Source organism: Danio rerio, chromosome 7 (assembly GCF_049306965.1).
Source record: "Danio rerio strain Tuebingen ecotype United States chromosome 7, GRCz12tu, whole genome shotgun sequence".
Taxonomy (NCBI): Eukaryota; Metazoa; Chordata; class Actinopteri; order Cypriniformes; family Danionidae; genus Danio; species Danio rerio.
The window spans coordinates 26,881,358-26,894,406 of NC_133182.1; the positions used below are offsets into that span (position 1 = coordinate 26,881,358).

Here is a 13,049-nt window from a genome sequence, read left to right on the forward strand (position 1 = left end):
CCTCCCAAGCTCTTACACAAGTGAAAATAAAGAGCGTTGTATCTTCTGCCCTGAGAAGAATGCTAGTGTGGTCAGATTCATATGTGCTTTTACTCAAGTGATGTGTTTAGATTTATCCACCCACGCTCTCTTTTCCACAGTTGCTGCCATCTCTCATAGTTTTTCATCTCCTCTGAAACCGACAGTGTATTATTATTAGCTCACTGTTTTCTTTCTCTCCTTCTCTCTGTTACAGAGTCGCTGTGGCCCAAAGTCGCAGTGCCTCTTAAAGTGGTCCGCACCAAAGAAAACAAGCTCAGCAATCGCTTCTTTCCGTTTGATGAGATCGAGACAGAAGCTGTCCTGGCCATTGACGATGACATCATCATGTTAACCTCAGATGAGCTACAGTTTGGATATGAGGTAGTGAAACCGTATACTACTTGCTATGACAATTTGCTTCAAGTAAGTTAGTACAATAAGTCTTTAAGTCCCATTAGATCGCAAATCAGTTGTAATCTAATATAACACAACACTTTTTGAAAGCAGTTAATACTTTTATTTTCTGCTGAGGATGCATTAAATTGCTCCAAAAATGACTTCAAATAAACACTGGTCTATTCATCAAAGAGTATTAGTTTTTTCCCCAAAAAAACATTAATCAGCCCATTAAAAAGGTTTCAGAAAATTGTTTTTGAGCATCAAATTGACTCATTAGATTGATTTATGAAAGATCCACAGTAAGAATTACATTTACATGTGCACATGTCATGGGTTTTATACATGCATATATATATATATATATATATATATATATATATATATATATATATATATATATATATATATATATATATATATATATATATATATATATATATATATATAAAATTGATTTTCTTGTCGGTTTAGTCCCTTTATTAATCCTGGGTCCCCACAGCGGAATGAACCGCCAACTTATCCAGCACATTTTTACGCTGTGTATGCCCTTCCAGCCGCAACCCATCTCTGGGAAGCATCCACACACACCAGAGCACCCGGAGGAAACCCACGTGAACGCAGGTTGAACATGCAAACTCCACACAGAAACGCCGTCTGAGCTTGAACCAGTGGCCTTCTTGCTATGAGGCGACAGCACTACCTACTGCGCCCACTGCGTCGCCTATATATACTGTATATATACAGGGATGGGCAGTATTTATGATACATTTATTTCAAATACCTATTTTAAATATAAACTAGAAATTTGTATTTGATAGGGTTTATGAAAATTGGTTAATATTTTGTATGAAAATACCTTAGTGTCTTGTATTTTAGTTTTTTTAATGGTGTAAAATACTTGAGAAGTCTACATGATGACATCATAAAAATGCAGCCTTTAATATTGCTGTTTTCTCAGTTATTTGCCAGTTATTAAGGCTAGACTAGAAAATTTATTAAAATTGATTAATGTTGAAGAAATTTATCATTGCTTGGAGTATGGATGGAAATAAGACAAACAACATAAAGTCCTACAGTGGCGATATCTACAAAACTTTATTGGCTGATCTGCAGGTGCTCTTTATACGTTTTTTAATACAAAGTTAAAGTTACTGAGTGCGATGTTGACAGCACAACATTACATTACGTGTCTAGGCAGCATTGAGCTGTATTCTTTCTTTTTGGCGTACCTTCATATAATTCATTTGTTTGATCTGTGTATTGTGTGTACATGAAGGAAAGTTTGATTGCAAAATCTCATTTTAATAGCATTATGAGGCTGCGTGAAAATGTAGTTATTGAAAACTGAAAGTGAAAAATCAGCTTTACAGGAATAAATTTAAATGTAAATATAGTAAAACAAAAAGGAATTGTTTTAAATTGAAATAATGTTTCACAACTTGACTGCTAAGCGTAAGAGAAAAAAAAAGATTTTACTGACCCCATCACTTTGAAAGCTCTAATTCTAACAGAGCAAAAGTAGTTTGTGAATTATGATTAGTTATCATGCTATTTGGGGGAAATAAATGCATTTCAATTTGGTTTGTGTATGAACAAAGCGAACAAATTACAAGGCTAAAAATGCTCTGAAATTTAGTAGACAGCAAAAAACATTAGCAAACTTACTTTGTTTTAAAGAAAGACATTCCTACTAAATTTCTCATTCTTTTTACATGGTAATGTAGGATGCTCTGGATGACCAACTTATATCTTGATGGTGCAATATATTCTACTGAAGTAGTTTTTTTTTTTTGCCACATTCACTGAATAGGCATTATTCTGGAGTTAATTCTCTTCCCTGTGCATAAGATGATGCATCAGAAGTATCCCAGTACCTTTTTTGGAATCAGTCCTACTTCATGTTGAGCTTACACATGCAGTGCAGGATTTCGGAACTCAACTATGGTCTGCGTTCGGCATCACAAAGCATTCCTTACAGTTGATGTCTCCATATTTATAGTTGAGGTTTTTTTAATATGTGAAGGACCACAGGACAAGCAATGCTGTCCATGGCTATAGGCTTGCCTTCAACTCACCTGCAGGCATTTATACACTATTGAGAGAATGAAGCGTAATTTATGGATAATTGTATGAAATGGAAGACAGCTTTAGTCATGGCTGCCTGGCTAAAACACAAGCTGCTTATGCCACTCGGGAATGACATTCGAGAATTCCTTCATCACGTCCTGTTAGGCCTGCCTGTCATTTTTGGGATTAACAAACCATTAGACCTAAACTTTATTGATTTAACCCTTGATATGCAAGGTTTAGCATTCTTTGAAAGCAGTTTTATTTGAGTTGACTTTAATTGAAAATTCTTTATGGTTCTAGCATTTGTGATGCTTTTATGTTTTGTCTTAAATAGGATCTGTGTCTCTTTTTGTAGGTATGGCGTGAGTTCCCTGACAGGCTGGTTGGATATCCTGGTCGGCTCCATTTATGGGATCATGAAATGGGCAAATGGAAATACGAATCTGAATGGACTAATGAAGTATCCATGGTCTTGACTGGTGCTGCTTTCTACCATAAGGTACAGTATAAATTCCCCGTCCTCTGTGTCTGTGTCTTATTTGCAATTTTAAATCCTCATTGAGATTTCAAATATTAAATTGCTGATGTTATGTTTTGCTAGAAACATTTTATCACTAGTTTAATGTTTTGTTTCTCCAGTATTTCAACTATCTCTACACCTATAAAATGCCTGGAGACATCAAGAACTGGGTGGATGCTCACATGAACTGTGAGGATATTGCTATGAACTTCCTTGTGGCCAACATCACTGGAAAAGCACCAATAAAGGTAACATAAACTTAAAGTATGATACAATCAGTTGTGTTCTGATAGCACACGTTTATTTTGGGTCTACAGAGAATCTAAAAAATAAATAAATTGTGCGTTTATGACGTAATTCACATAGGTGAGTGGGTATGATAAACCACCTGTAGAAACAGATTTCTCAGTATACAAAAAACACTACCCCTTCTTTACGCTAGCGTTAATTTTCTGAGCACAAACAGTTCTGATTTTCCTCAATTGTAGGTCGCGTTGGACAAAAGTGTCAGCCAAATTACTAAATGTAAAATGTAAATGGAATCTAAGGACAAGATGTTGCTTGCTGCCTTTTTTGTGTTTACTTACACAAACTTGTTCCTTTAGTCCACTCACATCAAACAAAAATGAAAAACTGAATTCTTAATGTTACTGACACATATACTACTATTCAATAGCTTCCCAAAAGTGTCTACTAAATGACTAAATAGTTTGGGGTTTGTTTGAATTTGACAAGTTTAGTTAAAAGATGTGTCTTATAGTTGCTAAGGCTTTTTTAAATTCAAAAATCTGAATAAAAAATATAGAAAATAAAAAAGTATTATGTAAAACCGCTTTTTTTCTATGTTGATATACTTAATTTTTTTTATTAATTGCAGTGATGACAGTCAAATTTACAGCAGTCAATTGTCCAGTCTTTAGTGTCACATGACTCTTTATCGTTCTGACTTTCTGACTTGGTTTTCTAGAAACAGTTAATTTTATCATATTGTAAACAGTTGTTGTTAAAATGTTGGTAAAATCAGCATTATTTTTTCATTGTTTCAACAGAAGCAAAGTTCTGCATTTACTAAATTTTAAATGTAAATCTTTTGTCGTATATACTGTACGTTAAGGTTGGGTCGATAGACAATGCTATCGCCGATGGGCGATAGACATCACGATGCTGAGCCAACATGGCTATTCTTCGTTCTTCCCCATCGCAGCATCAACCCATTTGTGAAAAATACACACTTAGGCCCTGTTTACACTAATATGTCTTATTCTTTAAATGACATTTTAGAACGAAAACGATCCACATCCACACTGGCGTTTCACCTTGCATTTCTGAAAAGCCCTCCATCCACACTATACTGCTGGGAACGCACATCACGTGACCACAAACGCACACACACTCTGTCATGCACTGCAGCGTATCCAAGCATCTGATCTCCAGCAGTCAGCGGGTGCTTTGAGCACAAAACCAAAGAGAGCAGTGCACGTTTATCAAGGATGTACTACTGGATTGCATTTCACTATAGTTGTTAAACATGATATTTAATTCATCTTGTCTCTATCTAGTGACTCTTTGGTCTTTTGAATCTATCAGGTAACGTGTCACAGCGTCAGTGCACTGCTTTAATGTTTCGCTTTCACGCTTGTACTTAGTAATTTTAGCAAAACCTCAGATACTGTAGTTGGTTCCTGTTGGTTGTTCACCTTTTTGACCAACCAGGTTTGTCGACGCCATTATAATGACACAGATCACTCTGCCTATTCATGCTAGAGTCCCATGGAAAAAGTGATTGACAGATGGTAATTTGTGTGTAACTTATTATTTATTCATGGTTTGGTTATGGGTAAAACAAAGACCATGCGGGTCAGGTAGTGGAATCTGTAGGCTACAAATAATTAATTTATTATGAATTAATTAATTATTCATAAATAATTAATTCACTGCCACCTACGACAACGATGCTATCTTCCATTGCGATGTTTCACCTTAGATATCAAACCATGCCAATTGGTCGACATCACCCAACCCTAATATACATGTCCTTAATTCAGCAACTATATACATTAAAAGTGTGGTACTATATACTAAATAAGTGCTATATAATAAAAGTTCAGCAAGTTTATTTCTTTTAAAAACAGATGTTGCTTGCCCCAAACCTTTGGATTCTGATGCCTTTCTTTTTTTACAATAAACAAATCAAATCACATTTATTTTGGTGAACAAGTTCACAACTCTTGTATAATATATTATTATTATTATTATTATTATTATTATTATTATTATTATTATTATTATTGGGACAGTGCTTTTTGAATCACCTGTAGTCTAGCACCAGCATGAAATATTAACACTGGAACACATTAATCTGGTGTTAAAACAGCAGATTATTAAAACCATTGCCATTTTAGCATACATACTGACAAACAGGTCACAATAAAAATGTATAAAATAATGAAAAAAAAGCATTGTCTATAAAATTAATGAGGGCGCTCCCTAAAAGAATGTGGCCGTCCTGACAGCGTGCCCTGGTGCTCTGTCTCTGATCAGCTTTCGCCCTTCTCCCCCCTCTAGCCTATACAGTCTTAGGTCTACAGTGACTCTGTCCAGGTGCTGTTCGGCCTGTAAAGGCCTGGCCTTAACCTCTGTTATCTGCGTGTCACTGTCTGCCTCTCTCCTGTGTGCTCTGTTTTCATAAACTCACTGGGGCACATTCATTCTGCCGTCAGTTACGCTGTGAACCTTCTCCCCTCTCTCCTCCACATCCCCACATCACACACACCTCCTGGTGCTCCCACTGTGGAGAGTGTCAGTCAAGTGTGTGTGTGTGTTGAAGGAGGGATGGGGCAGATGGGTCGTACATCATTGGTCTAATGAGCAAGGCAGATACGGTCATTTAGCTAGGCCACGGGCATGGACGGCTCTCTCATTACATCTGACTTATATGACCTGTCATCAAGTCATCTCCTCCCACTCAGCTCCCAAACACACACACACACACACTTCAGAGAGGCCCATCACTGCAGTTCCAGCTCATTATTAAAACAGCCTTATTTATCAATGTTTTGTCAGATTTTGTTGTTTTTTAATATGAGAACTGTGTCGTGATTTCTCAACCTTAAATTGGGAGCTACGGGCACATGTTTGAGTTTTGTGAAGTCTGCTTTGTAATGTCAACCATGTCTTTATTTTTGATAGTCATTTTTATTTAGGAGTGTGTTCAGTAATTAAGACATTATATAGCAGATTAATAGTGAATTTTACATGAATACTCTAAAAAGCAAAATGTAGTTATGAGCATGTTTAATACATTACAGTCTCTATATTTCAGTATTTTATGTAGTTGTAGCTGTAGTGTTTTACAAGTGAGATTTTTATGGACATTTTCATGCTTGATAAGGCAGTTGCTATGCAGCTTATCTACATTTGTGTATATATTACACACCTACAAACTTCCACTGCATGTTCAAGAGTGTCAAACAGTAGCAAACTAACAGAAGACCTACCTTTTGCATGTCAAGCCCTTAACCATTTCAAGAGAAATGCAGAGAAGAATGGGAATATTGTCAACATAAACAATGGGAGATAAATCCTGTGGTGGTAAAATGTGCATCTACCATTTTACATTTCTAATGGTGTATATATGATGTATCATATAATGATCATATTTTTTTTTTTTACACCAAGTACCATATATAAAGAAAGTATTTGTTTCTCTAAGTACCAGATATTAATGATACAGTAGGCCTAATTATTCAGCTCCTGCACAGTTAAAAAAACAGGCAGTTTTATTCTTAATAAGAATATCTATTATTGTCAGACACTTTAAACATGTGTATAAATACAGATTAAACATTAACAATTCTTCCTCAAAGCTTCAAATATGTTAAAGCTGCATGGGTATTGCATGCATATTACCTTACTAATGATAAAGAATAGGGAAATTCCTGAGTTTGCAGTAACTGAAATGCCAACAGAGTTAATCTGCAAAAGCGCCTCTCTGGCAGGTATCTGGCCTACTATTTTTATTTTACATTCTTATGCAGACCAGTTGTGTGCACTCCTTGTTATATCGTTTTTTCATAATGTTTTTTTTTTTTCATGAGCACTACACATTTTTTTGTCTGTCTCAGCTCGAGCCATTGCGAGAAGCATGTTTTATTTTAGCAGCTCATGACAAGATTCACAAAACATTCTAATCACACTGGTGTGATTGTATGTGTGGAAGGCTTTGTGTTTTAAACATTTTTTTTACTCAGTGATTCCTCTGCATACCACTAGAAGGAAGACTGTGTACCATGACTCAAAAATTACAATTCTGGCACAACTTAGCATCATGTTGTTCCAAACTACTGACATGTTCATAAAGATACCAAAACAATATTTTAAAAGATACCAATTAATATTTTTTGTGTGTGTCTTAAGTGTTATAAAGCTATTAATGTCCACAAAAAAAACTAAACTAATGACTTGTAATTTTTTTGTCTCTTGAGAGTCAGTTCAGGGTATGCATTAACAAGAGCACTTTGTGCTGATCTATAATCCAGATGCCCACATGCTGCTTCCTTTGTTTAAGACAAAGTGTGAGCGCATCTGGGGTATACCTCAGCTGCTCGACACACATACAGAGCACAGTGAAGAGAAGAAGCGGTTGAATGGACTCTATGCACGAACTCTGAGTTCCTCATTGGCCTGAAACCCGTCATGCTGATCTCTCCTGTCAGTTCATCAAGTCATTATTTTTGTTTTTTTGTGCGCACAGAAGAATTCCCATCATGATTGAACCACTAGACTGTTTTAAGGATGAGAATGTTCTTATTTGTTAAATGTTTATTAATTGAAAACTAAATCAATTTTCGCTCTTAGATTAGGCTTGATGTGGTATGACAATTAATTTAAATGCAGCAACTTCACAATAAAGCTAACAGCTAAAGTTTTGTGTTCATCACATTTTGTTTTTCTTACTTTTTTATAGGTTACTCCTCGGAAGAAATTTAAATGCCCGGAGTGCACAGCAATTGATGGGTTGTCCTTGGACCAGACACACATGGTGGAGAGGTACAGTATAACATACAGTATATTTGGATTTCCTTTTGTTGGCATATGAAATACATTGTGGGTTTTTTTCAGCATTGGCTTATTGTAGCGCAGGAGATACGTTACTGTGCTCTTAGATCAAAACTTTCAAATTCACTGGACCTTAAGAATTGTTCCTTCTCAAACAACTGTGACTTTCCTCTCTGTCAGGCATTGACCACATATCATTAATTCATTCTGTTTCAGTTCAAGTTTGAACCAGGCTAAGTATTGGAAAGGCTTGAATTGATTCTCCTTGAAAATCACAACCGTTTCCTCATCCGCTGAAGCATAATCAGTCTTGATGATTGGTTTCATTCTTCCACTCTGTTTTTGAGCCTGCGAGAGAATGTTTGACCTTGAAGTGAATATGGAGTGGTAGCAGCCAATCAGAGGCTCCTCTGACTCCTGAACCTCTCCAAGGGTCACACTTGTTTAGATTGATGAAGGGTTTCCTGCCTCTGGTTATGCTTCTCTCAATACGTTTCCTGTCATAAGTAGAGAGTCTTGGGAATGCGATGTATTTTAAAAACAAAAAACGGTTTGTTTTACACTCTGTGGGTACAATTGAAGGCAAAGTTATTAGCCCTCCTGTGAAATTTTTTAATTTCCCAGATAATGTTTAAGAGAGCAAGAATTTTTAAAAGTGTTTTTCTTTTGGATAAATTCTTATTTCTGTTGGTTATAAATAAAGCAATTTTTAATTTTATTTTAAAAATATGTCATTTTTAGGGTGTTATATTTATTGGCTGCAATCCGAATCACTGTTGTCCAGTAAATTGCCCTATTAACATAGTTAAGCATTAAAATAGCGTTTAAGCTGAATGCTAGTGTCTTGTAAAATATCATTAGGGTGTCTGCGGAGTCTTAAATTCTTAAATTTCAAAATCGAAATTTTAGGCCTTAAAGTCTTAAATTCAGTGAAATTGTGTCTTGTAGGTCTTAAATCATTTTTAAACAAGTTTTAATTTTCTTATGCCCATGTAAAACTACCCATTCGGGCAAACTAGGCCTGTCATGGTAGTCGATATATTGACTTGAGCAATATATGAAGATGAGTGTGGTTAATTTTGGAGGCGTGATATATATTGTACATTTTATATTAAGAAATTTAAGATGATGATGAGGTTGCATAATATAAAAAGTTATGTTTTTTTTTTTTTTTTTTTTTTGTCAAACACACTGCATCTGCTTTCTGTGGAAGGCGGGGCTTATGCAGCATCTCCTCCACGCACGCTGCGTACACACACACAGACAGAGAGAAAGAGCGGATAGTGGAGGTGAAGAAGGCAAGACGCGAACCCACTGATTCATTTTTAGGAACCACAGTCAGTTAGGATAAACAAGTCGCGATGTACTTGGTTTCAAAGCCACAGTCTTCAGCTCTGGTGTGGGAACAATTTGGCTTTAAGTTGAATGAAAAAAGGAGATCCCGTTAATGTGAGCGAGCTGAAATGTTGAATTTGTTTCAGAACAGTGGCAATGAAAAAGGGCAACACAGCTAATCTTAAATCACACCAAAAACATAAACACCTCAACCATTTTTTAACATGGGAAAGAAAACTTTAGTTGGTACTGGAGAGTGGTCTTCCAGACAGTTAACTATAATGGTTTTATTTACCTGCCAGTGCAAATATAGATGTGATAGCGCAAAACTGCACACACTTATAGACAGGCACCATTATTTAGCTAAAGAGATGCAGCCATTAAACACATCACACTATTATGTTGTAAAAATTTATTTTTTATTTTTTATTAGTGATATAAGTTATAAAGTGCCAATAATTTTGTTTATCGCAATTAATTTGGGTGCAATATATCACCCATCAAAAAATAGATGTCGTGACAGCTACTGTATAGGACCAACACATCCAATCACCAACAGTTCATCAAAACAAAACTTTTAACAAAACTCTTTTTATATCTCTAATTACCAATACGGTTCAATTATGGTCCTTACAATAATATTTGCTAAAAAAATTCTCAGTGTATTTATAGTCTATATATGGTGAGGATGCTGACCTGGACAGACTGTTGTTCTTACATGTAGTTTATTATGGTTTTTAAAGTGTAGTTTTTTTTTAAAAGAAGTTGAAAACTAGAGTTTACTTGTTTTGACAATACATTTAAGACATGTGGCTAAGAAATAAACCACAACAGTTTTGCACATTTCTGTAGTTTTTTTTGCCCATCATAGAATCTATGTATTTACTTCTTTAAATTTATATTTGTTCAGTTTTTATATTCATTTCAGTAATAATATTGACTAATATGAAAATGTTCATATGATTTTTTTACAATACAGTTTGTAAAGTAAGAATATCTGTATTTTAGTAGATATATTATATAAGAGGCTTGCTTTGTTTACCAATTATTTGGATCTAATTGGATTTGCGTTGTAAACATTAACTAAAAGTTAAAAAGTTTTTTTTTTTTTTCATATATGAAGTTTTTATGTCTGCAGATTCTGCAAATGTCTGCAGATTCTGTCTGGCCCTAGAAATAACTTATTATGATATAGTATAACATAAAAAAAATCCTGTATAAGTTTGAAATTCCTTTTATTATGGTCTTAAAAAGGTCTTAAAAAGTCTTAAATTTGACTGTGAACTGCTTATGAACTGGCATCATGGCAAAGACAAAATAAATTAGTTATTAAAACAATTATGTTTAAAAATGTGTCAAAGTCTGTACGCCATTAAACGGCGCTTGGGGAAATATTTTTTAAATAACTAAAAGGAAAATTTTGCTTTCAACTGTGTCTCAGGATTCAGGCGACTGTATAGAAGTCTCGTTATCAATTCTTTTTTTCAACAGAAGGCAAATTTCCCGACATCAGCAGGATTATCCACATTGCCCTATTCCTCAGCCTCTTTCTTTTTTCCTTCCAGGTCTGAGTGCATAAACAAGTTCGCCTCTGTGTTCGGCACCATGCCTCTGAAGGTTGTCGAGCACCGTGCTGATCCTGTACTCTACAAAGACGACTTCCCAGAGAAACTCAAAAGTTTCCCCAACATTGGCAGTCTGTGACACTACCACAGCGACTCTTTCCCACCACTTATTTTTTTTCTCTCAGACAGGCTACGGGCACTCCGGGATTTCTCTTTATGTTCCTTATCTGACCTAATGACTCTGGAGGAGTGTTGTTCCACTGTTTTGTGATGGGAACTCACACACTGTATAACTTATTATGTTTTCACTCTTGAGGACAGTTGCTGAAACAACAGTTGCGACGCATCAAAGCAGTGGATGATTTCTATGAGGACTGGTCACAAGCCGAAACCTTCCTTGTGGCTGACGCCTGTGTATCTGTGTGAGAAAAGTGAACACTCTGAGGTGTATCACAATCCACTGGTAAACAGTGGAGACTATGTATTAATGTAATTTTACATTTAACTTTTTTATTTTAAAGATATGCATCATGCTGAACAAATTGTAGCATAACTTGAACTGAATATCTGGGATGTCGGAATTAGTTTGTACATGAGATATTGTTTTGCACAGTCACTGATTTTAATATTACACTTTGAGTGCTATCAGTTTGACATTTCATTTTATATTCAGTTGCTGACTTTTTGAATGTTGCTGGAGAAAAGAAAAAGTATTTTATATAAATGTTCGCTATTATGTCTTTCCTTTGTTAAAGCATATTTGCGTATTAATAGATATTAAAATACACTATTTGCAGAATTATATGCTGTACAGCTGATACGGTTATATACCGCAAGATTTCAAAGATTATTAGTCTCATTTCGGTTTCTCAGTTTCCTCCTTTGATTTGTTTTTTGTTTGTTTGTTTTTTTATAGTAAGATGTATTATATGTAATAAACAGTGAGTGTGTAACACTAAATTATTCTAAGTATGAATGTGTATATTGTTTAAATACTTTTTAAATTGACTTTTTAATACCTTTGCTTAGTTTGCAGCATCTCACAATGTGAGTATTGCATTTTTAAGACTATTACTAAGATTCTATTGCTTAAAAGTATCCTTAGTTTGGTTTCAACAAGTGACTCTTCTCCTGGGTGATACAAGCAATCATCCTTTTCTATAATCTAAAAAAGTAATAGAATTAAATATGCACACTGGAATTTGATTGGTGAGAGATATTATAAAGTTTTCATGTGTCTATGTCACTTCCGAGTGTTGAAGTTCTCATGCTCATCCCTAACTCGAAGGTATGTTGACTTAGCGTAGTTTGGATGAATTGTCTTCTTTTTTTCCCCAGCTGCCTCTGTTGTCTGGGCCCAGAAGCAGATGTCTGAGCTCTTTTGAGTGATTTAGGTTCGGGAGCCTGCGCGTCTGAGATAAATTCATTTCATCTCCATGGGGAGTGAACTTGTGAAGAGAAATCTATTTCTGTTCTGACTCTTCCTGCGTGAAGAGAGTGAAAATCTGGTAAGGAAGTTTCAGCAACATGTTAAGTATTGGAAATGTCACTGAATAACCAATCGCACACAGAGAGTCAGATTATCTGCAGCTTGTGTTTTATACAGACTAGGAGCTGTTATAGAAGTACAGCAATCAATAATACAGAATGTATAAGAAATGGAGCACTAATCTTTGAGCTGAACATGACATTTAGGTATTCTGTAAAGGCAAAATCAATCACGTTTTAGATTTTACCTTTTTATATAAAGCACAAGCTGCATTCAGTTTAATTTTTAATGGATTGCAAATTATAAAAATGTAGCTACTAAAATAATGCACAGGAATGTTTAGTATGATTAGTTTTTTTATTATTCATCTGGATTTAAACAAACAAAAATGAGCACACAGAAAATGTCATGAATGAAATTAAATGAAACATCTATAGTAGAATACCCAGCACCTGTATTTAGCTATTAACTTTAGATTTTTGTAACCCATTAACGGGAAATCCTAGTTAAAAGCACAATCTTTAGCCAATTGGAACTTTACGTTTTCAGTATATCTTTATTATAAGTTACATCAGACTCTGAGAACATTTTC

At 35.1% G+C, this 13,049-nt stretch overlaps 1 protein-coding gene across 3 annotated transcripts in view; it reads left to right on the plus strand.

Moving 5' to 3' along the window:
* ext2 (exostosin glycosyltransferase 2) overlaps positions 1-12,214 on the plus strand; it is a 43,464-nt gene extending 31,250 nt beyond the window's left edge. For 2 of the 3 annotated variants that reach the window (XM_073906521.1, XM_068222287.2), the window contains exons 12-16: positions 236-402; positions 2,846-2,989; positions 3,130-3,258; positions 7,977-8,059; positions 10,969-11,928. In XM_073906521.1, coding sequence (XP_073762622.1) covers positions 236-402; positions 2,846-2,989; positions 3,130-3,258; positions 7,977-8,059; positions 10,969-11,107 — 662 coding nt within the window. In that variant the 3' untranslated portion in view covers positions 11,108-11,928. 3 annotated transcript variants of the gene reach the window in all.
* The last annotated feature ends 835 nt before the right edge of the window (positions 12,215-13,049 follow it).